Here is a 26,378-nt window from a genome sequence, read left to right on the forward strand (position 1 = left end):
CAGGGGCGGGGTCCTCCCACCAGGCACGGGAGCCCATTTCTGCAGGGCCAGGGCACTCATGGCCCCTCTCCCCCTCCTGCTGGAGTAGAGCAGGTGATGCCAAGAAAAACTGCCCATGCCCACCGGCCAGCAGGGCAGTGAACACTCCCGGGCCTCCTCCTTCAACCCTCATAGGTCTGAGAAAAGCACTTGGGAACGGACACATGGCACTGAAGGAACTTGCTGGCAGCGAGTGGCAGAGCAGGAGCGGAACACAGCCCTGCCTGATGTCAAAGCCAGGCTCCTGGCTGCTCCCCGCTCCCTCTCCGCATCAACAGAGCTTGATCTCTCAGGTGTACACACCGGAGGGAAGGAAAACAATTTTAGAACGACTCCTTGATGTCTTCTTTCAGCAGCTTTTGCTCCAGATGAAAGAACAGCTGGTAGTGGCCCCTGTGTAGAGTTTTGGGTTTGGTTTTGTTTTTCTCCATTTTTTACTTTTTAGTCCTTTGCGAACTGTGTATTATGTCCTGTTTGCCCCTTTGGTTACCCAAATGGCCTTTTCCTCTGCCTCCGGTGACTGGGTCACCTTTACCTTCAGGAGGCCCTGACACGTATATAGAAAGAATCCTTTCGGGGTCCTTGAAGCCAAACTAGCTGCTTCTCACGTGGGTTCTTGGCCTCCTTACACCTTGTTTCTTCTCTCTCTTTTAAAGAGCATTTTCTCATGGCCTTTAAAAAACATCTAGAAGGCAGAGTGGGGAGCAGTCCACAGAGGTGACTGCCAGCATTTTAAATATTTATGAAACCGAGCTCAGTGGTGCATGCCTGTAATCCCAGTGGTCTGGGAGACTGAGTTAGAAGAATTACGAGTTCAAGACCAGCCTCAGTAACTTAGTGAGACTCTGTCTCAAAAATTTGAAAAAGAAGGTCTGGGGAATATAGCTCAGTGGTAAAGCACCCTTGGATTCAATCCCCAGTTTAAAAAAAAAAGAAAGAAAGAAAGAAACAAAGAAAAAAGGCAGAAACAAAGAAAAAGAAAAATGTTAGACTAGTAAGATCCACAAGGCACCTCACCTGGGGAAATACATTTTTGTATTAATATTCAAAACATTGATTTTGACAATTTTCTGTAGTCTCTGCAATTATATTCAAGTTGTCAGCTCCATTTTGCTTCATTACTTTCTCTGAGATCTTATGATCTCTGCATGGTGCCCTAAAAAGATATTTCTCTTGCTTTTTAAGCAATTACCCTCTTGTCTTTCTGGGATACAAAACTATGATATCTTCTTCCCATTCATTCAACAATTTTTTAAGGTATTATCTACACACCAGACCTTGTTCTAGGTACTAAGGACTAAATGGAGAGATGAAGACGACCCCTACCCTCTTAAAGCTCATAGTCGCATAGAAGAAATAGATGTGAGCATGTAAATGCCATCTTCCTTTGGTGCTATGGGAAAAATACACAGTGGGATGTGGCAGTGGCTCCTCTAGCGAGGAGAATCAGGAAAGGCCTCTCTGAGGAGATGACATTGGAGTGAGACATGAACAGTGAGAGGGAAGCAACCAAAGGTCTGGGGTGAGTGTTCCCAGGAAAAAGGAAGAACCCATCCAAAGGCCCTGGGGTAGAAAGGAGCCTGGACTGTGTGATGCTGCAAGGTTGGAAGAGGAGAGCTAGTGAAGGAGGCTGAATGGAATAAGAGATGTGATTTAGGTAGGCAGGAGCCAGACCAGGTGTGGCGATGGTTCTTAACCCTGATGGTACATTGAATATTCCAGGAAAACGGGTACAGCCAGGGCCCCACTCACAGAGAAACTAATTAATTGAGACCTGACCTTTGTATGTTTAAAAGTCCCCAAGTGACTTTAATGTGCATGGTTGCCCTAGTAAAGACTATTAGGGGCTAGGCTACTAAAGCACAAACCCATGTATAACTTCCTCCCTGAACACCCTCTGTGGCAGTGGCTCTAACTTCGGTGCCCGTTGGCCTGGGGGGATTGTTCAACTCAGTTGCTCTGGCTCCACCCGGATCCAATCAGACTCAGGGGTGGAACCTGATGCTTTGCATTTCTGGCAAGGTTCCAGCTGGCTTCCTTGAAAATTCAGGCTCCCTCTACTGCCCTGACACAGAGGAAGTGTTTGGCGTGTGCTGTGTCCAGGATTGTGATCAGAGTCTAGTCTGGCCTCAGAGAACTGAACATCAGTTGGATGTTTGCTTCTAGGACTCCAAGTTCAAGTTCAGCAGCTTTCTAATGGGGTTTGAGCTCCCACAAAGCATCCTTCTGTGTCCAGAGAAGTGGGGTCTATGTACCTTGATGACAGCACATTTTCCAAGCTCAGCCCAAGAAGAGGACAAGGCAATGTCAGAGGAGAAAACCCAGGAGTTATGAGCTTCTCTTGGGAAGGCCAGTGAATTCAGAACTGAAAACGCATTAAATCCAGGCCAGGGCCTCAGGGGGTCCTGCACCCACCTGAGCCTGATGGAGTCTGAATGACCCCAAGTCCCCAAGGACCACAATTTCTCTTTCCTCTGTGATCCTTCCAGAATTCTCCCTGCTCTTTCTGCAGTGAGACATCAAGTACAGTTGAAGGATCCCAAAGTCCCCAATGGAAGCAATAATCTTCTATGGCTGACCTTCCGGGATCAGAGCCAGGCAGGGTCAGGAGAGGCAGGTGCACTGACCAGGTGAGGCAGGCTTACCTGGTTCTTCTTCATGAACAGCTGCACCGTTTGCAGGTTAGTGCCATAGTCGGCTGACTGGGCCAATGGCAGCCTCTCTTCCACCCAGAGCTGCAGAGACAAAAGGCAGAGGGACAGCTGATGACAATCACAGCTGCCTCCTCCCAAGAGCTGGACAGTGCATTGCCAGCCATGTCTCCCTGGTTCCTCCCAACACCCATTAGAGGTTTTGTTTTTGTTTTTTTTCTTCCTTCCATTTTCTAGATGGGAATGTTCCAATATTTCAAACTAAGGTTCCAAATAACTTGCTCCTGGTCAGACTATGAGAAAGCACTTGAGGCTGGATCTTGAGCCCAAGCCTGTCTGAACCCAAATCCCATGTCATTACCATCAAAGGCAGCCAGGGACCACTGAGTTACCATTCAAAATGCGCTGGCTTTGCTTTCCTAGTTAATGTAATCATCACAGTAACCCTCTGAAATAAGTGGGTGAGATGACCAGTATCTGCTGCCAAGAATTGCTGTGGGCAGCGGCCAGCTACCCCTGGTAGCAGCTGGCGGCTCAGCCCTTGGGGGTGGAGAAGCCGCAGCCCACGCACCGTCTCATCCTCTAAGTCGCGGCTGATCTGCAGCTTGGCTCTGGATAATTCCAGCTGCTTCCTCCTCCGCCCCAGGGGTTCCAGGAGGTCCAGGAATCTCTTCTCGATGCTCAGGTCAGTGTCTCCCGCTTCTTCTCCCAATAAGGGTGCCTGGCCAAACAGCTCCTGCAGCTCCTCCTTCCGCACATTCACCTGGTCCTCCACTCTCTGAGACACAAGGGGACAGCACAGCAATGGCCTCAGCACCTGGGCAGCCCCTTCTTGCTCTTCATCTATCCATCCCTCGCCCATCATGTAAGCCCCAGTTTGAGCTCAGACTCCTCCAAAGCCCCCCCTGGAAGTCCTCATTCATCCTTCCCTCCTCTGAGGGCCTGCCCTGTACTTCTCATGCATCCTTTGATTGGAACCCTGTCACTGCCAAAGGGGTAGGGGACAGGTTAGGAATCCTAAGACATGTTTGCATGATAAGAGCAAGTCCACCATGAAGAACAAAGGTACTTGCTTTATGCTTTCAGGTTTTCTCCCCAAGATCCTCTCCAGTCTAACGATTTGAGTCTATAGCCTGCTCACGTGCCTTCAACTTAGCCAACATCCTGTTGACGCTGGTCAGGTCCTTGCCCGGATCATCCGACCGCAGCTGGTCCTCCATGGCACTGATCCATTTGTTGAGGTCAGCGTGGGTCTGCAAGCGCAGGTCAGAGCTCCTGGCTGCTGAGAGATGTCGGGTCTTCTCCTTGGTGATGGCCTGCAGCTCATCCCAGAGCCGGTGCAATGTGTCCAGCCTCTGGGACACCACAGCCTCAAACTGGGGCTTCTCCTCCTTCAGCTGCCTTCCTTCCTGAGGGGAAATGGGGATAGCTCACCCTCTGAGATCTCGGTGGCCTACAAGCAGCCCCATTCCAGGCATTGCAAGGGGTTTTGGGATGGGAGGTCAGTAAGGTGAAGAATTAGCACAGAACTTGATTCGGTAAGGTTCCACTGGAACAGACTCTGAACCCTTGGAGCCATTGGCAGGGGAGAGCAGGGCAGGGAGAGCACTGTTGAGGGCAAATGATTCAGGGAGACCACTGTATGGGGGGCTGCAGATAGGGGTCAACTGGTACTGAAAACATAAAAGATTCACGATCTATCTGGGTACAAGCATTCCTGAGTTCCAGAGGTTGACGCTAATCTTTGGTGATACCTTTAATTATTAAGGTTGCCTTATCTGGTTTTCACCTATATAAAAAAGCATTTTTTGAGGTGCATACCATGTGATAGGACTTGTGCCTAGAGACATATTCTGCTAACAGTAGTCAATGTTTTCGAGAATCTTTTATTTTTATTGTATTTATTTATTTATTTTGTTCTGGGAATTGAACCCAGTGGCATTTTACTACAGAGCTACATTCCCAGCTCTTTTAATTTTTTTATTTTGAGATAGGGTTTTACTAAGTTGCTGAGGCTGACTTTGAACTTTTGATCCTCCTGCCTCAGCCTCCTGAGTCACTGGGATTACAGGCATGTGCCACCATACCTGGCTTATCGAGAGTCTTACAATTGCCAAATACTATCTTAAGTGCATTATTTGTCCTCAAGTATTCAGGATTCATAACTCCATTGCTTAAGTGCTGTTATTATCCTCATTTCAGAGAGGAATCTGAGGTCCAGGGAGGCAAAGGAGCCAGATAATCTGGCTCCAGAGGCTGCATCATTAACTGCTATACAGCATGGCTTTGTGTGGACCCTAGGGGCCTGCTTCTTCCTGGACAGCTACAGCAGCAGAGCAAAGGGACATGAGTCCCAGATCTAACCCCTGTTACCGTGCAAGCCCATTAGAAGGGACCCTCTATCCAGAGCACTGTGAGGGCTATGAATGACTGCTTCCTGGCATTTTTCCAAACAATGAGGATTAGCTTCCTTGGACTGGTCATTTCATGTATTCCCCTGACCCTGGACAGGATGGTACTGGAGTCCTGGTAAGGATAATAGAAGGCATATAGAAACATCTATTGTCCTGGCACGGATGCTGAAGCTCCAACTGGGGTGGGTCTTCATTGCTCTGGACTATCCCAAGTCAGGTGACCCACAGAAGAGGTACCAGTTATGAGCAGACTTAACAAGACTTGCTGAATCAGGATCTCTGAAGATTGAATAACTATTTAGAGAATTTTTTTTTTCCACTGCCAAATTCTATACTATCCAGCAAGCTTCAGGACAGTGTCTCTGCTGTGGGTGAAGCCCCATTCTCATATGAATATCTGTTATGGTTGAGATATTAGGTGTCTCCCAAAAGGTCACGTGTAAGATAATGCAAGAAAGTTTAGAGGTGAAATGATTGGGTTATGAGAGTTTAAACCTAATCAGTGCGTTAATCCCCTAATGGCAGGTAGAGTGTGGCTGGAGGAGGTAAGTTCCTGGGGCATGCATACCTTTAGGGTATACATTTTGTCCTTGTTGAGAGGAAATACCTCTCTGCTTCTTGGTGGCCCTTCCTCCACCACACTCTTCTGCCATGATGTCCTGCCTCATCTTGGGCCCAGACCAATGGAGTCGGCCATCCACAGACTGAGACCTCTGAAGCCATGAGCCCCAAATAAACTTTTCCTCCTCTAAAATTGTTGTCAGTTCTTTTGGTCCCAGCAACAAAAAAGCTGACCAAAACAATATCAAGGCAGTGAGCTGCCCACCACCTACTCATTCTACTTACTGCATCAATGTTCTCAAGCCACCCTTGGTGGGAATCCAGCTCTGCTATAAATGCCTGGTGCTTCAGCCATTTGTTGTGAAGATTGCGTGCTTCATCATAGGAGACATCCGGAGTAGTCAGCAACTTGTCATTGATCCAGAGAGTAAGCTGCGGGCAGAGAGAGTAAACCTGATGGCCCCTGACTGCACATTTTTGGCCAAGGGGAGGAAGCATGAGCACAGAAGAGAACTAATCTCTAACTCTGGATTCCTAGGCGACCATGTGGCCCCAGACTTGTCTTCCTCACTAGACAGTGTGTGGTGCCCAACCAGGGATAATTTATTCTCTCCATATTTTCAGAACCTAGCACAGGGCCTGGCAAATTGTAGGAGCTCAGTAAGTTTTTACTGGATGGATGGATAAATCCCTTCTTTGGCAGTAGGTTGAGAAATCAGTAATAAACACAGAGAAAAAGATATGTGAGGAAGAGGCCAGGGAGGATCCAATAATTAACAAGAAAGGAAAGAACTGTGATGAGCATCCAATGCTTCCAAGATGTCCTGGCACCATACCAAGCTTGCCTTGTGCCAAGGCACAGGTAGATGAAAACAAAATTGTCTGGGCTGGGAAGAAGGGGGATCGTAGGGAGGAAGTCAGGGAAACCCCACTCACAAGGGAGTTCCTATCAATGGAAGGACTTGGGTGGGCAGATTAAAGACTTTCCTTATACAATGAGCCCCAGGTAAGCAAGGACCTTTTCAGCCAGCAGTTCTCCAACTGGGAGATTTGTTTAAGATGGATACTTCTCTCTCTTGTTCTTTAAGGTTCTGATCCATCAGTGCTCAACTGGGGTCTAAATGTCTGCTTTAACGAGGTCCAAGACTAGCTCCACAACTTGCAAGGCCCAGGGCAAAATGAAGATGTTCAAAAGTATTACAAATTTCCGGATGGAAACAGCAGGGCATTACCCAAGCACAGGGTCACACGCTCTTGACCAGCCCTGTCCAGGCCCTGGGTGATTCCAATATAGAGAATTCTCAGACTACTCCTTGAGAATTCCTGTTCTAGACCTGGCAAATCAAAGGATGATTTTTCAGATGGGTGTTGGGGGTGGAGTCCCGGGGAACTGCAGATTGAGAGGATGACCTAAGCTGCTGAGGACCCTGAGTTTTCCACTCATGAAATTCTACCACTCCTGGGTGGAAAAGGATCCCTGTGACCTCCCACCTCTAGGACACTTTGCTCCTAGACAGGAATCTCCTGGAAAGAGAGCCTGGCCTGCTGGCCTCACCTCCTGGCAATTCTGGAGGAAGTTCTGTAGCTGTAGGTTGTCTTTCAAAAGAACGGAGGCCTCCTGGGCCTTCTCATTGTTCCTCTGGTATCTAGAAGGGAAGCCAAAACCCATCACAAAAGTGCTGAATCTGGGCCCTTGCCCAGCATCCCAAGCCCCTAGGTAGTTTGGGCAGCTCTTAAGCCAAAAATACCTGTCTTCAATCAGCCGCACCTTCTCCATGATCTTGTCTGTGTACAGGTTTCCCTCCATGATCAGCTTGTTTCCAGAGTCCACAGGACTCAAGACCTTTTCCCGGTTGTTGTCCATAGACACCAAGAAATCCTCGAACTTGCGGATTCCAGCCTCTGCAGCTTCTAGGGAATCTGGGGGCTCCAAGTGAGCCAGAGTGTATTCCTGTGGAAGCAAGTTCCCAGACAAGGCATGAAGACAAACTGAGGAGGCGGTGAGGGCTCCTGCCAAGCAGTAACACCACATGCAGTCATAGAGGCTGGGGTGTAAATGGCGGCAAAAAGACTTGGGCAAAAAGACTCTATGCCCACCCCAGGGTACCCTGTGAACAGTGTGTCTAAAGTCACATGGAAAGGTAGCCGTCTAGGACAAGATTCACTTCTCTAACCTCTGACTGACCCAAGAACAAGACAGTTTGGCACTCAGGGCTGGAAAAGGCACATGAGGAAGAAGAAAGAGACCCCCAACCCCACCCCAGTTAGTTGCTACAAAGAGCCCAAGAAAAGCAACATTTGGCCCCAGAGTTCTGTAGCTCATTTGGAGACTCACCACCAGTGACGCTGCACCAAGAGAGCCCCATCCCCAGCCCTGCATGCCTCTCTACCTGGTTGCTGAGGATGGCTTCAGCCTGTTTGGCGTCTTTCTGAAACTCCTGAAAGCCGAGGCACTGTTTGAGGGAACGGCCGCGGCTCTCCCACATCCGGCACAGGGCATCCCAGCCGATATCCAGACCCTCCAGTCGCTGACCTAGAAGCAGGTACTCCGGGTCTGTCTGGCCTTGGATCACCTTCTCTCCAGAGGCCTTCACCTGCTTGTAGTTTTCTTCATGTCCATCAATTTCATCCTTGAGGGAGTTATGCTGCTGCAGGAGCTGCTCGGCCTCTGGGAATGACTCAGGCATGTCCTCAGTAGCCACCATCTTTTGGGCCATGGACAGCCAGGCCTGGAAGTCATCTAGATCCTGCAGGAAGGCCTGCAGCTGGCTGGCTTCACCCAGCGAGGCCTCCTGGCTCTGCAAGGCTTCCTGCAGGCCCTTCCACAGCTCCTCCACGTACGCCTGCCGACGCCCAATGTCCTCCTTCAGTTCGGGGTGCGACTCCATCAGCCTCTGTGACTCACGCTCCAGGGCACCCACACGGGCCTGGATTGCAGCCACATCACGCTCCAGCCCTGCCAGCTTTCTCTGGATGGCGATGACACCTGCCAGGTCCCGCCCCAGGTCCTTGGTAGACTCCACGACGCTCGTCTTGTCTATGATCCACTTGCTGGTCTCCTCACAGTCCACACAATAGTTGTGCACCCGGAGGGCTGAGTCCACCGCTTCCCGCCGCTCTGACACCATGGTCTGGAATTTCTGCCACCTGCCAGAGGGGGATGAGGCCCCAGAGGAAACAGAGATACCTTGTTCCTTAACTCTTCCCATAGGGTATCCCTTCCCAGATGTCCAATGAGTCTCCACCATAGACCTTGTATGCTGAAAAAAGAAAAAAAACTACCTACCTAACAATCTGGACAAGCAAAATTCATTTGTCCAATTTTACTCAAGATATGTCTAACCGACAATCAGATCTCTGACCAGCAAGGGGCAAGCAGTGATGTGATCCCAACTACAGGGAAGGGAACTTGCGAGTCAAGGCGCTGGACTTCAGGTAAACACAAAGTTTAATTTTTCAGTGGTGCAGAAGCAATAGGCATTCAGTAGAAACCATATTTTGAATTTTAATTTTTTCCTGGGCTATTGATATAAATTACAATATTCTCTGGAGATACTGGGCAGTGGCAGTGGATTGCAGCTCCTGGTCAACCATGAGACCATGAGGCTAACAAAGGATACTCTACAATGTGCTGTGTTCTAAGCTGGAGTGTTTGATAGGTTAGGTATGGAAATGCATTTGCTTTTCTTTCTTTGAGCCAGGGTCTTGCTATGGTGCCCAGGGTGGTCTTGAACTCAAGGAATCCTCCCACTTCAGGTCCCCAAGTAGCTGGGACTAGCCACTATGCCTGGCCAAAAATGCATTTTCTACTTAAAATATTTTCAGTTGACAATGGACTTTTCAGGATGTAACTCCATCATAAGTCAAGAAGCATCTGTATACAACTTCCCCAGAGTTTTAGAAATGTTGAAAATAATTAGAAAGCTTACTTGATTAACTTCAAGAATACTTTAAGACATAGAGTGCCCAGCTGCCTAGAGGAACTTTGCGGACACCCAAGGCATGTTCAGAGTGCCCTAGGGCCTGAACAATTTCATCTTGGGCCTAAAAGAAAAGAGGCCTGGAGAAAAAGAGCAAGAGGAAGAGGAGAGAAAGAGGAGAGGGAGGAAGACTTCGGCTGGGATAGTAATTAAAATGGGTAACGTAATCTTAACCACCAAGTGCAGTGTTGCTATGAAACCAGGAAATACAACTAAGGTCTGGCAGATGTCCCAGGACCCAGGGTTGCTCCACAGCCCGTAAGCCTCTTTTAAAGAGTTGCCCATCAAGCCAGGCATGGTGGCACACATCTGCAATCCCAGTGGCTTGGGAGGCTGAGGCAGGAAGACTGTGAGTTCGAAGCCAGTCTCAGCAATGGCAAGGCCCTAAGCAACTCAGTGAGACCCTGTCTCTAAATAAAATATTAAAAAGGGCTGTGACTGGACGCCATGGGGCATATCTGTAATGCCAGTGGCTTGGGAGGCTGAGGCAGGAGGATCACGAGTTTGAAGTCAGCCTCAGCAAAAGTGAGGCATTAAGCAACTCGATGAGACCCATCTCTAAATAAAAAATACAAGATAGGGCTGGGGATGTGGCTCAGTGGTCGAGTGGCCCTGAGTTCAATCCCCAGTACCCGCTGCTCCCCAGCCCCAGGACCAAAAAAAAAAAAGAATTGCCTATCAGCCAGGCCAGACTACCAGAGGTGCCTCCCTGGCCCAGGCTTACTCATTCTGCCATTACAATCTATAAGCACATGAGAGGATGCAGAATGCTCATGCACTGATTGAACCCATCTCTCTTGAGTTACCCACAAGGGAATGAGGCATTATATTAGACTTTGGGAGAATACTGACAAAACCACATCTTGACCTATGGAGTATATGATTTTGAGAAAAAATAAGCCAAGCTCACAAAATATCTGTGGTATAAAGGACTCACGCACAAGGCAGAGAGGGTGAAGGGAGCTTGAGCAGCGATGAGCAGATGGGGGCAGGCTTCACAGAGGCCATATGAGTCGTGCCTCCACTGGGGTCAGCTATGTAAGAAGAGGGCCCTGAGGCTCTCTTTCATATCCCAGTACCCAGGGGATGGAAGTAGAGGGTACAGGCAGATGGGCCAGGTGGAAGTCACTGTGTCATTCTCAAGGTGGACAATGGTGGCTAGTCTGCTCTGAAAGACAGGTCTGCAGAAAGAAGTTTTTCCCATGGGAAGGGACTGGGAAGACCTTAAGCAAGAAGAGCAAGAGCCTGAGGACTTCTCGGCTCTCCTCCTAGATGGTGAGTCCCTGCACTCTGGGGCATTCTGTGCCTGGCACACAGAGGCTGCTCCAAGGCTAGGAAGTCAGGGAAAAGGAGCGGAAGGCTTTCTCCAAGTTGGTGTGAAATCATGGGGAATGGACAGTGAGACACTTCTGCAAGAGGGTCTGGCTGTGCCCTTAGGCAAGAGGTCCCACAGGGATTTTCCAGGCCTTTCCTGTGTGGCCTCCATGTGGCCACCAAGTGAAGTCACATGAGGAGAGAGCTGGGGTTTGGGTCTAGGCTTCCTCCCAACCCACACCTCCCTCTTACATCGCACCATCTCCAAGGAGGGAGTTGGTGCAGTCACTCTAGTTACTGGCATCAGGCAACACTGGGAATTCAGGTTTGGTCCTGGGCCCAAGACTTTTAAGAAAAATCTTAGTTAACTAGAATGCAGAGTGAAGATGATCACACATTTGATGAGCATTTGAATGACTCATATGTGCCAAGTAGGCAGAAATAGTTCAGCTTTGTCGCTGTTCACTCATTCACTAAGCATCTGTCAGACAACTTTCACTTGCTGTGTGTGGTACACTGACCGGGGCACCCAGAATATGGCAAAGAACAGAGCAAAATCTTTGTTTCACTCAAGAGGGCAGAGATGAATAAATGCATCTGTAATCCACAAGGGTGATAACATACCAAGAAAAAAAATAAAGCCAGATTATGGTACAGAGTCCGAGAGGACTGATGAGGAGAGATGTGCTTCTTTCATGGGGTTGTCTCTGCTCCAGCAGAGCCGAGGCCTGAGAATGGAGGAAAGTAGGTCAAGTGGCTATCTGAGAGAAGAATATTCCTCACAGAGTGAGCCTCAGACCAGAATGTGTTTGGTATGCAAAGCATTGTGGGCATAGACAGAGATACAGCCCTTTATTTGCTTATAGGAAAAGTAGGAAAGTCCTTCAGCTCCCAAGTACAGTCATGCATATATAATGACATTTCTTTTGTGGTTCCTCCCACTTAGAGTCACTGTAGCTGTCAAAAAGTCACAGTGCAACATGTCACCCCCAAGCTTGTGGTGATGCTGGTGTGAGACCTACTGCACTGCCAGTTGTATAAAACTAGAGCATATACAATTATGCACAGTACATAATACTTGATAATAATAAAAAAAGACTATGTTACTCGGTGGTATTTTTTTGTGGTGCTGGGCATTGAACCCAGGGCCTCACCCATGTAGACAAGTGCTGTACCACTGAGCAACTCCCCTGGTTCTATGTTACTTATTTACTATACATACTTCTTTATGTTATTTTAGAATGTGTTCCTTCTGCTTGTAAAAGTTTCCTGTGAAACAGTGTGCTGTGTTAGCCAGCAGCAGCCTCAAACATTTCATGTTTACCACGTCTGTTGATTGTGTAATTTTTTCTTGGGCATGATTTAATCTCAAACTGTTTTGTTCATCATGGTTCTAGGAACAATAGACTACGATACACACGCACACACACACACACGTGGGCACGCTCTTAGAGTACAGGTGTGTTGTAGTCTATACCATTTAAGTTTACATAAGTACACTCTACGATGTTCACATGATGATGAAATTGCTGAATGACTCATTTCTTGGAGTGTATTCCTGTGTTAAGTGATGTGTGACTGTAATTATAATACAACGTAGGATGTGAAGCTTGGAACCAGGGCAAAGGAGGGAAAGATCATTTTTCATCTAGGAAAATGGGAAGGAGATGAACTTGCACGGGCCTAAAGGATGGACAGGATATGTACCAGGGGAGAAGCACATTGATAGAGAAGAACAGATACAGGGAAGTAGGACTGGAGTGGAGGAGTAGAACTGTTATTTTGAAAAATATTTGAAAAGTTATACATGGAAGATGAATCAGGAAAGCTTTGACATCTCTAAGCAGCAGAGTGTACAAAAGCCACATGTATGAATTCCAGGAGGCAATTTCCACTCAACGTGAAGTCAGGTTCTCTAACCAAAAGGAGTTGCCCCAAAATGGGGTGAGTTGCTTGGTGAGTTGCAGGACTTCCTATCCCTGGTAGACCAGATGACTTTTCGGGCCTTTTCAACTCTCCACCTTAATGCAGAACCATTTTACCATTTCATGCTTCAGAATCACCTTGATATTTTTCACTTGGGATGAGGCATGTGTTAGGGGTCTGTAAAGATCAATAGTCTCTGTCTTTAGCTCATTGTGTAGCTGACAAGTTCTTCCTATCTGGAAATTTCTTTGATTTGGACTGCTCAAATTTCCTCAGTTAAGTAGCAGCTACAATAATCTCTCAGTCCTTCAATCTTTCAATCTCTTTTCCCACCTCTCTCACACACAACCCTTTACCTAACAAGCTTAAAGAAGAGTGAAGAAGTGTCTCCCTGTTCTGTATAAACATCAGACTTACAAAGGGACCTCCTAACTACTGTCTCCATCCTTGGATGCTGAGACAATCAACCCCATTCTAGTGACTTCAAAGTGTCAATTCCACTCCCTGCTGCTTCCCCTTGGGTCCTCAGTGGAATCGCCACTACATGGGTTCATTTCTTTACAAGGTGGTGGGGGGCGTCTTCCCTAAGCCCATCTTCCAGATTACCGCAGGCAGAGCAAGGCTCAAGCCTAAGTGAGGAGCACATGGCAGTGTGTGCAGAGCCCAGGGTAAAAACAGGGACTGTGGACATTTGCTCTGTCCTCAAAGATCCTCCAAGAACTAATGGGCAATTACACCCTGCACTAAAGCACCCCCCTCTCTAAAGGCTCTGCGGGGCCTGTTTTTTGTTCCAAACATGAAGCTTGCTTGAGGCTCCCTGCTAATTCTCCTCTTCATTCAAGCCAGCCTTATTATCTGCATTTGGCCCAGGCAGGAGCATTCTTTTATGGACAGTACTTAAGAGCTCTCAGAAAGCAATTTACCCTGCCCAAGGATGTCCAGGGAAATATGGCGTGAGAACCACATAGCTGATCTAAACACACTCAGAACGTCCCCTCCAGGGCCAGTGTCTATACCCTCTTCTATCCAGCAGCAGCCATCAGAGCTCTGTGAAGGTGCCTCTCCTGGATGCTCACCCTGCTGCCCACCCGTCTCCTCCATGCACAGCCCCAGGTCTAGGTATAAGACTGGCTGAGAAAGACAGGCACGCTGAAGGTACAAAGATGGCAGAGCATAGCTACCAGGGGTGTGTCAGGTGCGGGAGAAAGTGCCCCCAGCCCAAGCCCTACCCACACCTGACCTGGTGTTCAGGTGGTCCTGGTACCGCTGTACTTCCCCGCTGCGCGGGTGGCCACTCTCCACCAGGCTGTTGGCGGCAAGGTTCACGCCATCGATCTGACCCTTTAAAGTCTTCATCTCCTGGTCCAGGAGGTCAAACCTGATAGGGACAGAGAAAATGAGGAGCATTAAGGTGCTTTCTCATTCTACCTCCTAAATGCATTTGTCCAGGTGTGCGGGGAAAGGGAACAGATATTCTAGCATAGCCTTCTTTTCTGGTTCATGGGTTCAATTCCATGGGTTAGCATTTCCTGGACCAGGTGGAGAAGGCTGGTTACTTACTACTACTTCTGGCTCCACAGAGAGGTGTGAAGGGAGGGAGGACTCTGAAGAGATTATGGTGTGTGTATGGGAGAGGAGTCAATCACTCAGTGCCACAATTCCACCATCCAGGTTGCTGTTCTTGGACCTGGTTCCACTACCCTGATACCCTGACCCAAAGATACCCTCTGCAGCTAGGTGCTCTATTACTGGGTAGGTAAGGGAGAGCTGCCAAGGGGAAAGGGCTTTGTGATTATGAAGGTCGGCCTTCTTGGGTAAGAGCCCAGGACCTTTCATCATCAGTGCGGGGCCACCTGAGCACTGCTCTGGGGAGCAGCCTCTGTCCTCCTCCATCCCTGGATTCTGAGCTTAGGCTGCTGAGATGCTGCTTCTCTATGCATACACTGAGCATGCCTCCCCTTCCAGAGGGCTGCTGGAATCAGAACACCAGAAGTTAGGGTGCCTTGCAGCCTGGTAGTTTACAAACTGGTCTCTGCAGCCTCTTGGAGTTCTGTGGCTTAGGGACTGCCACAGAAAGTTAGAGCTGGTCAGTCCTAGCTTCTCAGTCCCTTTATTCTGATCAGCTCTACTTTCCATATACAGTTCATTGAGCAAAGCCGCGATAGCTGAGAAGTAACTGAGTAACTGGACTAGCAAATCCCTCTGAGGAACCCCACGCCTCTGTGGGTGAAGCACCAAGGCCACAAAGCCAGAACAGAACTCATGGTTCCTGCTGCCTGGACTTTGCACCAAGGACATCCCATGGCCTCTCAGAGCCCCCTGCTGACCTAGAGGGGAGCCTTGGCTGGGGAGGTGAGCAGAGGCTAAGCCGCCTGACCTGTGCTGCACGACCTCCAGGTCCTCCAGGGTGTCTGGGATTTCCATCTCAGTCAGCCACTTTTCCTTCTCGCCCATCCACAGCTCACAGGCATCTGTCTCCCCAAACACTGTGTACAGGTCCAAGGCGTCCTGCAGCCTCTGCCCACGCAAGTCTGCCTGAGCCACCACCTGCTGGTAGAGCTCCCGGAGGGCCTGTAGCCTGTTGGTCACATCCGGGGAATCCCGGAATTCTTGGGGGAAGCCCTGGGCCTGCTGTTCCAGGTGCTCCATCACCCCACGGCTCTCTTCCAGCTCCTCTAGGAAGTCCTTGTGCTTCTTCCCCAGGGCCCGTGTGGCACCTTCATCCTGCCCCACATCTTCACCCAAGAGCAGCCGGTGGGCATCTTGCAGCCAGGCCTTCAGGTCATCCGCATCACCCTGGAACTGGAAGAAGTTCTCTGCATCCTGGAGATTCTTTTTGCGAAAGGCAGCCAGCTCCTTCAGCTGGTCCCATTGGCCTGACACCTCCTTGACGCGGGCCTCAATCTGCGGGTACCCAAACTGCTTGCGTGCAATCATGCCTTCAGCCTCCTGGAAAATCTGCTCCAGATGGGCATCCAGCCCGCGCAGCTCATCCTCGAAGGCTTTGTGTTTGCGCTGCAAAATGAGCACGCTGGTCAGGTCCTTGCCGTAGTCCAAGGAGGAGTAGATCTGCTCTTTCTCCTTGATCCAGCTCTCGGCCTCATCCATCTCCCAGAAGAACTTCCAGAGCCTCTTGGACTGCTCTAGCTGTGCCTTCCGCCCAGCTGCCATGTCACTCAGCTCCCCGAAACACTGCTCCAGGTGACTGACACGGTCCTGGATGATCTGGGGGTCGCAAGGTTGGTACCCTGGAGGAATAGGAAGAGGGAGGCTGAAGAGAGAGAAGGGCTTCATTTATGGGCAACCTTCCAATCAGTTGCCAGGTTGGAACCATACACTCTCGAAGCTTCTATCTTGGAAGGGTTTTGGGATTGGATGCCGGGGTTCCCAGTTACTCAGAGGTCAGGCCAAATTCTTTACAATTGGTTCCCACTAAACTTTAGGAATAAAGGAGATTAAAAGTTAAATCAGTTCTCAGTAGCAATGCATGATACAACTTTATTTAGTTATAGTATTGAGGATTGAACTCAGGGCCTTGTGTGTGCTGGGCAAGTACTCTACCATTGAGCTACATTCCCGGTCCATGGCAGGATAGTATTTATTAAAAAGTTAAGAAAGATATTTGAAAGAGGCAGTGATATTGTCTATTTAAGAACAGAAACTAAAAACTTAAATGGTCTCAGACATAATGAACTAGCAGAGAGAATGGAAGATGGGTGATACCTTACTGGTGCTATGAATGCCTTTCTGAGTATGATTACCAAGGCAGCTGCCTGCTCTGTGGAGAGCTCTGCTATCCTCAAGCTTCACGCACCATTACTTGATGAAAGAAGCAGAATTCTAAAGATTCATCCAAGGTGGGTTGCCAGGCCAGAGCCCAGGCCAGAGCATGGGGCTCAACAGAGGAGACACCCTGGGGCTCACCTTTCCCCTCAGTAAACTGCAGGGTGGCTGCGGTGATGGCCTTCACTTTGTCCCCTTGTATGGCGATGTCAGCCTCCATCAACTTGTGCTTCTGTAGCAAGTCCTCAACCTCCAACAAGTGCTTCCCAAACTCAGCAGACAAAAGGTGAGCCTGGCGGAAGACATGGTAGAGTGGACGAGGAGAAGTGAAGAGATGGGACCCCTCCAAAGGGGTCCATGTATCTGAGCTGGTGGAGACAGATGTAGCAGGAACATGGCTTCTGCTCAGGACAGAAGAAATTACAGAGCAGGAGTTCCTACTGAGGGTGCCTATCTGCATCATGCATGGATGGTCCTACAGAAAGCCCAAGACCCACACTCATCTACTACATCAGTCTCAAGGCTTGGCGCCTGGGAATATACTCCACAGTCAGCCTGATGTGCTTTCTCAGTCAAGACCCACTGTAGTAGAGAGGAGAATTCAGATTTTGGTTGGCCCTATGCTGGGAGTAGATTCTAACCAGTGTCATATTGTAATTACTGAGAGCCTGATTCTCCAGGCTCCTGATTAACATTGTCTCTTCTTGACCTGGCAGGCTGGCCCCTGTGTGACCACAAACCCAAGATTTCTTGGTCGCTGGGGATACTGTGCACTTGAAGTGGTGACAGCTGCCAGGATGGAGCAGAATGAGCCAACCAGCAGACAGGCAGATGCTGCTGACACTCTACTGCCTCAGTTTCTTCATTTTGATTCAGGGATGTGACTGGTTAGGTGGCATCTAAGGAAGCATATGCTCACTGCAGGGCCACTGAGGCCCACGGTGAACCCACTTGGGGTCACCAGGGTGGGGGAAGGGGTAGGTGGTCCCTGGGACCCACCTTGATCTCATCCATCCAGTCGATGCTGTGCAGCATGTCCTGGAAGAGCTTCTGCAGGGCCAGGGTGGTCTCCAGCCTCTGGCGCCGGGACCGCAGCAGTTCCTGCAGGTAGCTCCACAGGCGCAGGATATTGTCCTTACGGGCCATGATGCGCTTCTGGTCGTGGTAATTCTCCTTCTCCAGCTCCTGGGCCAGGTCCTCCAGGGCCTTCACCCGCTCTTCATAGGCAGCTGTGTCAGTCTCGATGGCCTCGTGCTTCTTCTTAGCAGCCTCCACAGCTGCCAGGTCGTACCCAAAGTTATCCTATACCCCAGGGAAAAATACAGGCAGTTCAATCAGATTCCCCTGAGTTCATTCCCAAATGCAGAGAGAAAGCAGGTCTCTTCAGTGCAGTGGCTGGGTGGGAAAACGCATTCTCGACAAGGAGACAGTCTGCTGTCTTTTGGCAGTCGATCTTATCAGAGCCAAGTTCCAAAAATGAAATGTCTTGCAAGAACCTTTTAAAGCAGTCCCTTATTTTATTCTCTGTGCCACATACGTGGGTGATGCTACAGGCATATTACTAGCAGAGCTCTGGTGGCCTGCTGGCACTCCCTGCCAAGAAAGGACCTGTTTGATTCTGGGTAGGAGGGACTGCTTGCTCTCAGAAACCACAAAGCTGCGAACAGATGGTTTACCCTTGTGCTATCTGGGGCGCACGTACACTCTCCATTGCTCTCAGTATACTCGCTACCCCCTTTCTGGACAGAATTTAATTTCATTCTAAGCTCTAAGTGGGAGGGAACAGATGCTCTGGTGGAGAATCAGCCCTGGGGTCCATTCTTAGCTGGTAAAATATGTCCCAAGCCTAGAGGCCAGATTCCAAAAGGTGTGTGTGATATAGACAAACGTACCCTGATTTCGTCTTTCCCAGAGAACCATCATTTAATGGCAACTCTGACCCCCAATTTTGTTGTTGCTACAGCCCACATAACTTTAGGGGTCACTGCTGGACTTTGAGGCTCTTTCCTAAAAAGGAAATTTAACATAGGCTGGGAGTATACGGCTCAGTGATAGAGTGCTTGCCTAGCATGTGTGAAGCCCTTGGTTGAATCCCCAGCACAGAAAAAAAAATGATAGACTTAATAAATTCCAGAGACTTCTTCCTCAGAAACAGTTCTTGATCCAGTCAATTACAAGCAGCTGGGAAGCAAGGATGAGGAGAGGCTTATTCAGCTGCTGTCGAGAGGACTTTCAGGCTCCAGGTCAGTTGAGAGCTAGGGGCTCTGAAGCACTTCTCCTTTCCTGCCATCCCTAAGTGCGTCCCCATTACCTGGGTCACAAGGCGCTGGTTTTCATTGAGCCACGTCTCTCTCATGGCAGCCTTTCTGTCAAAGCGCCGGGCCAGCTGCTCCAGCTTCTCCTGTCGAATGAGCTCACTCCTCAGGGCCAGCTCCCTCTGGTACTCAGCTTCCTCCAGACTTTCCCAAGCCTGTGCCGGGCAGAAGGAGAATTCTTGGGGCAGGAGAAACAGGTGGGTTTGGCCTCCCATCTCTTTCACCAGACAGAGTGATTTAAGGAATCTAGGTAAATCTCAATGCTCTTGGGTGAGGTGGTGACAGTTTAAAGTTCAGAAACAGTGCTACGGCTTCATGTCTGGGCCAACCAAAGAGTCAAAGAGCACTGGTCATGACCTCCCTCTTCCCTCTTCCCCTAAATCTGCCTCAGACTCTTGACCTAATATTGTGTTTTCCAATTCTCTGGAAGCTCAGTAAATACTAAATGGTTATCTCCAATCTATTAGAACTTCCAGATGGTATTAAGTCTCTAATCCCTGGAAACATCATAAGGCATTTTCCTTCTGTTATAAATAATTAATATTCCACATTCAAGATAAATGCAAGGTTCTATAGGTGACAGGATATGCAGCTGGCTCCAAAGAATGGTTCTGGGTGTTCAAACATGGTGCTGAACCAAAAGATGGTGGGTAGAATTTGATCTCTCAGAATCACTCCCCCAAATAGCCAGCAAGCACCTAATACCACTAAACAAATTGACTTGGTTTAACCTCTTCCAGGGGCCATTCCCCACGCCCACATCAGGAGTTCAACCAACCCACTGAAAATGCATAATAGAAAACACCACGGTACCCGGTTGATGTCAGACACTAGTTTCCCATCGTGGGGCGTATACACTTTCTGATTGTTAGCTCTCATCCGAGACTGGATGGTAAAAAGTAGGACTTCCAGGTTCCCCTTCTCCTGAAACCTGTCAAGAAAACAGAGATAGGAAATTGGTGTGGTGATCCTCATGGCCAAATTGCTCGCTGAAGTTGACAGGAGCCAGAGCCTCTTGGATCTTGGATAGCAAAGCGCATTTCATTTTAAAACAAAGGAAAGGTAAAGGGAAGCAAGAGGTCTGCTTACCTGTTAAAACATCTATCATTCTTACCAAGGGAGATCTTAGTGGGTTTGGGTTTTCATAATGCATATGAGAGAAAACACAATGGCTACCATAGCACTTATCATTTGCTTCCATGGGGAACAGTTAACTGAAATACTCTGGTAATTCCTGTAAATGTCAGGTTTTAGCAATCGATATAAAGAAATCCTTCCCTGTTCTGCAAAGGATGAAGGTTTCTGACTAGCTCTTTAGACAGTTTTTTTTTTTTTTTTAATTTGAGTCAATAAAAACCTTAGGAGCAGTATTAGCCACATAAGAAAATACTTGCCCCCCAAATCCAAATAAGCTGGATTTCCCAACAAGTTCCATAGACCAGATGTTTCCAGGGGATCAGGAAAGGCTGGGCTCTGGGAGGATTTTGGGTACAGGAGACAAGAACTGGTAGCAGTATTGATGTCTGCCACAGGGGCTCTAAGTTCCAGGTAACTGGAAATTTTCACATCTTCATGAAACCCAGGGGTCTACCTACTTCTACATCCTTGACATGGCAGTTGGGATTGGCTATCGGCAAGGTCTCCACCACAAGCTCAGCCTAACAGATCTCAGTGCTCACAGGCACTTAAAAAGGCTGAGGCCCTGGAGCACTGTCTACACAGCCAATGGGTAACATCCTGTGTGTAGTGCCTGGTAGATTCACAGGGAATGTTATCTGTATTGAATTTAGACTTTAAAAGTGTCAGGTTAGAAGTCAGATCCTTGTTTATAGAACATCCTAGACTCTGGTTCTCACCTTTCCCTGTTCGAGAGTCTTGAACGGAGAGTGTGGGAGATGGGAGGGGAGACCACACATGCACATACATGTTTGTGTGCTGGTTTGTGAATACATGCACTTGTGTGTATGCATGGTTGTGAGTATATATGTGCCTGCATAACAGCATTATACACAGATGTATGTGTGTGTATGTACATGTGTTCATGTGCATGTGTGGATATGCTGTGTTTGTGCATGGTTAGGGATTTGTTCATGAGTGTGCATGGTTGGCTGTGTGTGTGCCTGCATAATTGTATGTGCACACCTATGCATGTGTGTGGTTGTGCACGTGTGCATGCACATGCAGTTTTGTGTGTGCCCACATATGTAACAGGGTAAGCCTGCATGGTCGTGTATGTGTGTATATATACACACATATGGTGGTGTGGTGGTGCAGAGATCCTGAGCAGCAGGCTTAGTGTTCTGCAGAGGAGCAGTGACAGATGGGAGAGACATAGATGGATATCCTTGATGATCACAAGGCCCCACACAGAGAGAGCTCAGGGCTGAGAATACAGAGCATCACCAGAAAACAAACCTGCAGCTCAGAGCAGAGAAAAAAGCAGAGCTCTCCGACATCAGTGCTCCCAGGAGCCTCAGGAGCCTCAAGTTCCCCTCCTGCTTCTCACTGGGGGGCGGGTCTACAAAGTACCTTCCTTGGTTATGAGTCAGGGTTTCTCATCAATGCCTGTTTCCTATAAACTGATGACTTGAGAGCAGGGTGGCCAAGAGGGGCACGATGCAGGTGACAGCTGTGCAGCTCTTGAATCTTGAGGGTGTGGCTCATGGATACACTTCGTAAGTCCCAGAGCCATGCTCTACCTCTGGACAGTCAGTTTCTCAGCCCCTGATGACCACCCTCCCAAGTGCCCTTACTTGGGTGGCTTCTCCACTGTGCGGTAGGTGCTGAAGGCCTGCAGTTGTTGCTGGACACCGGTCAGCGAATTGGCAAATTTGCGGCTGTTCAGGACACTAATGGTCTGCTCAATCCAAGTGAGTAGGTCCGAGGCTAGCCCACTGTACTTTTCAATCATCTTCTCAGTCTCAATGGCATGGTCAATGACCTAAGGAATTGCTTTATTAGTCATTCTCATCAGAATGGCATTGCCACTGATGAGGTCACCAATGAGGGTCAAAATCAAGGTGTCCTGAAATAGGGCTCCCACTTCTCAAGCCCTGGAGAGTTCTAGCTTGGGTTTGTCCCCTGAGACCCTTAGCAACAGTGATGGACTAGAAGGAGGTGAAGTCCTCTTGCACTGGCAAGAGAGCTGGGGTTCAGAAGAATCTGCCCCCTTCTTCTAACCCTATAAAAGCTTAGTAAGCTCACTGCACCAGGACACCAGTTCCTGAGTGACCAGGGATTCATCCGTTTAAAAACAGGGATTCATTTATTTTAAAATGTTTATTAGGAATCAAGGACCATCTTTGCTAAACGCCAGACACAATGATGAATGAGAAATGGTCCCTCTCCTTGAGAAGTTAATGACCCAGCAAATGAAAGGAATCGGGCAGGAGGATCTGTACAGAAGGGTGGGTATATTGTGGGAGCCTCAGAGGTCTGAAGCCACAGACAAACCAAATAAGCTCACAGGGGTTCCTTTGGGAATGTTCATGAGGTCTCCAGGTGGAAGACACCAGGGCTGCCAGTGGCAACCTCTGTCCGGACAAAGATGTGCTTTGGAAGTCAGCTGGGGGTTTACAGGAAGCTTTAGAGGAGGGTAGGGGGAGTGCTCTGCACCCCCACTGCAGCTGGGGGCCCAGACCAAAGCTCTTAGGATGGACAGGGAGACTCTCATCAAGGCCTGGGGCTGGCAAACGGAAAGGGACGCTGTACTGACAGGAGAGCTCGGTACCTTGCCGACGCGCTTGCCCTCCACCGCCAGCACCTTCATCTTGGAGAAGTAGTGGTAAAACGCCACCACGTACGTGATGATGGATTTCTCATCAGGGTTTTCTGTGAAGACATCTTAAGGGGGAAGGGTGCCCTCTCAGCACCAAGCCAAAGCCAGAAAAGTCAGGCTGAGGTCTAGCCTCTGTTCCTCCAGCAGAAGTTCAACTACAGGCATCAAGGGACAACCAATGAGGGTTGGGGTTGTGGCTCAGTGGTAGAGCGCTTGCCTGGCATGTGAGGCACTGGGTTTGATCCACATAAAAATAAGTGAATAAAATAAAGGTATTATATCCATCTACAACTAAGAAAAGGTTTATAAAAAAAAAAGACAACCCACGGGGTGAGGGAAGGTCTGATTCGAAATGCACATTAGGACCACAATTACAAAGGCAGGAAGAAGTGGGGTCCAAGGGCACACAAGACCTGTGTACAGGCAGGTGAGGCGCTTGGAACCTGCTAGGAGCTGAGGAGCTAGTCCAGTGCAGAGCCCTAGCCTGTCCCCACACCCTCCCCCTGCCTGAGTGCACCTGGCACCTGGCCAGCCTCCAGGAGCCCTTTCAGCCTGGCTCCCTCTGGAATAGGGAGGGGGTGTGTGGCTCACCTTCAGGGTCAAGGAGCGGGATAATGCCCAGCTGGCGCTCAGCCACATCAAATGCGTGTTCTAGGTTATGCCGGGCATTGGAGTCCTTCAGCTTGTCAAAGTCGATCAGGTCGGGCCTGAGGAAAAAGCTGGACTGTTAAGAGGGCAGCTCTAGCATGAAGGGAAGACGCTGGGCAGATGCAGGGAGGTGCCAGGCAGGAGAAGTGAGAGACAGGAACAGAGGAGAGGGGCAGCTGTGAGCACTAGCTCGTGAGGAAGTGGGCATCAGGTGCGAGTGGAACTTAAGGGAAGCATGGATGTTAGGGAGACCAAGGACGAAAGGAGAAGAAACTGCAGAGGAACCTTCCCTTGGCCTCCAAGTTAAGTGCAACATGTCCAAATACCCCGTCAGTCCCCATGGCTCTCTCCTTCCTCTTACCGGTGCTTGTGTATCAGGGCATTAAAGGCCAGGCCATCCTTCCAGCTGGAGGTGAAGTTGGTGACGTTGACATGGGGGTAACTGTATTGAAGAGAAACATTAAAATCTGAGAAATAGGTGCGGGGGCACAGGCCTGTAACCCCAGTGGCTTGGGAGGCTGAGGCGGGAGGATTACGAGTTCACAAAGCCAGCCTCGGCAAAAGCAAGGTGCTAAGCACCTCAGTGAGACTCTGTCTCTAAATAAAATACAAAAAAGGGCTGGGGATGTAGCTCAGTGGTTAAGCATCTCTGGGTTCAATCCCCTGTAACTCCCCCCCCAAAAATCTGAGAAATAGATTCTTTTGAGCCACAAACAAGTGTGTGAAGTGAGTGCCAACATGCCAGGAGAGGGATAGATCTGTCCCTTCTTGAGCTTTTCAACAGCAGGGGGCAGACCTAAGCCACACAACCCAGTTCCCACGGCTGTGGCCTATACACCTGACAGGACCCATGGTCTGACCTCAGGCAACTTTAGAAAAGAATCTGCATTCCTCAGCGCAAAGAACCAGGTCAGGACAGGCAGCATCCATAACACTGGAGCTGTTATAGTTCTGGGTGGTGATTCTTAGTGTCCCTTGGGGATGGCAGCCCCCGGGAAGCCAGGGGCAGTGGGGAACCTGGTAGCAGCAGGCTGCTGAGGCACACATACCCTGCCGTCTTCATCTGACACCACAACAGCAATGCATCTTTGGCTGACCGCGTCTCACGACCTTCCTGAGTTTGGACAACAATGTCCTGAATCTGAGGGTGGCAGAGAGAGAGAGAGATGAAGTAGCTTAGCATGGGGCCCGAGGGGCTCCCTTCCTCTTTCTTCCTCTGCAGCCATCCGTCCGCAGCATGCACGGGCTCTGCCGCGACACCACCCTGAGGTCCTGGGTCCCCTTCGCCTCAGTCTGCCAGAGCACATGGGATGGCTTCCTCAAGTCAGAGGAGACAGTTTTAATTGGGTAACTCTAGCAGGACTCTGAGAATCAACGGCACCACACTCCGATTCCTCCTCTGACAGAACGATGCCCCACAAGGTTGAAGAACAACGTAAGAGTTGGATGATATGGTTTTTCATTAGCAGTTCCTCCTGCCCTTTCATTCTGCTCTTATTACCACCTACTCTTAGGCACTCGTGCAGAGTGACAGCAGACCTCCAGGACCTCTAAGATGAGGCCTTGTCTGTGGGCTGGGTGTTCTCTTCTCCCTCCTAGCCACCCTCCGCCAGCAGGTCGAAAGCCCTGTTTTTCTTCCCTTACCCTTTCCAAATTTCCATATGAATAATCTGGAACCTGAATTTCAGGATGAGAAAAGTTTCTGACTGAAAAGTATAAAAGCAGATCTTCTGTGCTGTTTGCGATTTCTGAATCAAATTATTTAAAAAACCAAGAAGTTACACAGGAGGGGGTCTCCCGCAGCTTGCAACCTAGTTACTAATTGACTTCTACCGTTTCCCTCAAAACACTGCAACTGAGCAATACCCCTGAGCTTCCGCACTTTGGAAGGACACACAAGATAGGCTCTCCTTCCAAAGAGCATTGTCCCGTAAGGTGGGTTTCTAATCTCCCAGAATGTGCACAAACAATGGCTCTCTAGTCACCATTTTGTACAATCCCTGAGCCCTGGCCATTGTTGAAAGGCCTCCTCGAATTCCTCACTGGGGCCCACCTGGAAGCGTAGGATGATGGTCCAGATAAGGCCCAGCACCAGGCGGTGGTTGCCATCCACGATGTCGTGGGAGCCCATGTTCTCCAGGTGCACACGCTGCTCCTTGAGGAACTGCAGGGCCTTGTCCACATTCTCCAGGCAGTGGATGCGCATCTTCCCCTTGGTGGGCCTTGGCTGGGGAAAGCAATGGCACCCGTAGGCACAAAGGGACTACACAGTTACCAGAGGTGGCTGCAGCCTGGACCAGCTCCTGCCATCAGCACCACCCTCTACTCTCCTGGCTAACCTTCAAGGCCCACGGTTACTCTTGCCACTTTTCAAACCCTTCTTTTTAGCAAAAGTAGGAGGTTCCCTGTCGTGAGCACTCAGAGCTCGGCAACCAGGCTGCAAGGGGTACCCTTCTGGGTCTGAACACAGCCTTCTGAGCAGGCACCATATGGCCTTCAAGTATAATAATATGACAGGCAGTTAACTGAGCACCTACCGTGTGCCAGGCATAGTTCTAAGAACTAATTACTGCAGGTCAGTGACAAGAATAATTTTAAGCGTGGTGATTGACAACAGACCCATCCCTGCCAACCAAGCTCCTCCCTGCACTAAATGCCTCCAGCCCAAACCCAGGGGGCTCATCATGGATGCTAACTGCTCCATTCAAAGGGATCTCAGGGGTATGCTCTTTAGTGGCATTTCAACACAGGGTAAGAGACAGACTTCAGCCTGGAGTTGAAAAGGTGACAGAAAAACATGGTACCTTTTCATTCAAACCCAGAGGATCTCAGAGTACTTCCTCAGGTACTTGTATCATTGTTCTCAGTCTACGCATGGCAGGAAGGGAGGCAAAGAGGGTCTCATCTGACAGGCCCAAGGTCACCAAGGAAGTAACAGAGCAAAAGAAGCACCTGCACCTACTTCTCCT

General features: G+C 49.3%; 1 protein-coding gene across 2 annotated transcripts in view; it reads right to left on the bottom strand.

The window, feature by feature from the left end:
- Sptb (spectrin beta, erythrocytic) overlaps nt 1–26,378 on the bottom strand; it is a 117,333-nt gene that overhangs the window by 25,103 nt on the left and 65,852 nt on the right. For both annotated transcript variants that reach the window (XM_047538086.1, XM_047538088.1), the window contains exons 4-22: nt 25,463–25,636; nt 24,459–24,550; nt 23,771–23,851; nt 23,353–23,468; nt 22,714–22,826; nt 21,737–21,924; nt 19,797–19,914; nt 18,980–19,138; nt 17,668–17,970; nt 16,810–16,960; nt 15,263–16,133; nt 14,126–14,263; nt 8,056–8,812; nt 7,414–7,616; nt 7,221–7,311; nt 5,951–6,097; nt 3,836–4,099; nt 3,262–3,468; nt 2,685–2,774 (exon numbers count right to left, since the gene is read on the bottom strand). In XM_047538086.1, coding sequence (XP_047394042.1) covers nt 2,685–2,774; nt 3,262–3,468; nt 3,836–4,099; nt 5,951–6,097; nt 7,221–7,311; nt 7,414–7,616; nt 8,056–8,812; nt 14,126–14,263; nt 15,263–16,133; nt 16,810–16,960; nt 17,668–17,970; nt 18,980–19,138; nt 19,797–19,914; nt 21,737–21,924; nt 22,714–22,826; nt 23,353–23,468; nt 23,771–23,851; nt 24,459–24,550; nt 25,463–25,636 — 4,263 coding nt within the window. The remainder of the gene's footprint in view (nt 1–2,684; nt 2,775–3,261; nt 3,469–3,835; nt 4,100–5,950; nt 6,098–7,220; nt 7,312–7,413; nt 7,617–8,055; nt 8,813–14,125; nt 14,264–15,262; nt 16,134–16,809; nt 16,961–17,667; nt 17,971–18,979; nt 19,139–19,796; nt 19,915–21,736; nt 21,925–22,713; nt 22,827–23,352; nt 23,469–23,770; nt 23,852–24,458; nt 24,551–25,462; nt 25,637–26,378) is intronic.

This window comes from Sciurus carolinensis, chromosome 2 (assembly GCF_902686445.1).
Source record: "Sciurus carolinensis chromosome 2, mSciCar1.2, whole genome shotgun sequence".
In the NCBI taxonomy this organism is placed as follows: domain Eukaryota; kingdom Metazoa; phylum Chordata; class Mammalia; order Rodentia; family Sciuridae; genus Sciurus; species Sciurus carolinensis.